The sequence below is a fragment of the Wasmannia auropunctata genome, unplaced genomic scaffold (genome assembly GCF_000956235.1).
Source record: "Wasmannia auropunctata unplaced genomic scaffold, wasmannia.A_1.0 LD336101.1, whole genome shotgun sequence".
NCBI lineage: Eukaryota > Metazoa > Arthropoda > Insecta > Hymenoptera > Formicidae > Wasmannia > Wasmannia auropunctata.
This window is the reverse complement of record NW_012026789.1, coordinates 846,102-847,408: the sequence shown is the minus strand read 5'-3', so window position 1 is coordinate 847,408 and position 1,307 is coordinate 846,102. Positions and strand designations below refer to the sequence as shown.

General features: G+C 32.0%; 1 protein-coding gene across 1 annotated transcript in view; it reads right to left on the bottom strand.

Annotated features, from left to right (window-relative positions):
* Positions 1 to 299: 299 nt before the first annotated feature.
* LOC105461088 (putative nuclease HARBI1) overlaps positions 300 to 1,307 on the bottom strand; it is a 20,185-nt gene continuing 19,177 nt past the window's right edge. The window contains exon 5 of the mRNA XM_011707578.1: positions 300 to 362. Coding sequence (XP_011705880.1) covers positions 300 to 362 — 63 coding nt within the window. The remainder of the gene's footprint in view (positions 363 to 1,307) is intronic.

The following is a 1,307-nucleotide window of genomic DNA, read 5'->3' as shown; positions in this document are numbered from 1 at the left end:
TTAAATAAAGGCAGCAAGTGGAAACCGAAAAAATTTACTGTCAAACGTTCAATTTTACCTAAGACTGTTTCGATAAAAGTTCTCTCAGTGTGACCCGTCTCAAACTACATGCGATTCCAAGTATTCGCGTAAAACGGTTGAAATATGTGAGTTAATAGAATGAAATGTGACTATTCTCCGAAAGCTGAAAAACATGTAACTCAGCTCGCTTTAGACTAATTAAATTTTTATAGTAATAAACCCACTCGAATTTACCGCTTTACTTCAATATCCGGGTGCGGCCATATTGGTCAACCGTCTTAGATGAAACCCCCACCACCGATATGCTCTCTCCAGTCCTCCATGGCATGACCGCTCTTAGGCTTGGAGCACATGAAATGCATAATGTGGCATAAGCGTAGCATAAGACGGCTAGACCAATGAGAATCTTATGTAAATCAATATGGCGTCTTTTTGCTGGCTACTCATTGGTCTGGCCGCCTTATGCTATGTTTATGCTTTGTTATGCATTTCATGTGCTCTCGGCCTTAGGATCCTCTCTGGTTAGGGCTCCCCTGCTGAAAATGTTCGATTAATGCCCGTTTCTACCAATTTCGATTTTAACTGAGGTTTAATAAAACTTTGGTTAAGATTAACTCTCGGTTTAATATTGAATGGTTTCTACGAACACTCTATTTAGAAAGTTTAGCTAAACCTATAACCTGTCTGATATAATTGTAGGAAACTAGGAATATCGAATGATCATTGGTTCAGCGTTTGCTCTATCGAATGGTGCAAACCAAACCTCAAAATTTATATTTTAGTTCAAGTAGTATTGTGAACATACAAGTCAAAAATGAGTGAAGGAAAAAACGCAAACGTGCACAAAATTTCTCTGAAGCGGAGAAAATGATTTTAATCAATTTAGTCCAAAAGTATAAACATATTCTTGAAAATAAGAAAACTAACTAAAAAAGGACATGTTGCAAGCAACAAAAGTTACATTTTTAATACATAATTTCTTTTTTTTATTTTTCTTTTAATTTTTTTTTTATTTTTAAGTATAAAAGACTGAAATTAGTACGCTTTAAAACGGTACAACACTTTGAAATTATTAAGAATTTTTTTTTGCTTGTAGAACACAATAAGACAATTATGGTTTTAAAATGTTTTTGGAAAAATGTTCCTGTCTTTGTGATATTAAAATAATATTATATATTTTGTCTTTGTGATATTAAAATAATATATGTTCTGTGTTAAACAATAAATAATTTTCAAATAAAATATGTATAACGTTTAATTAAATATATAAAAATGTATATTTGAAT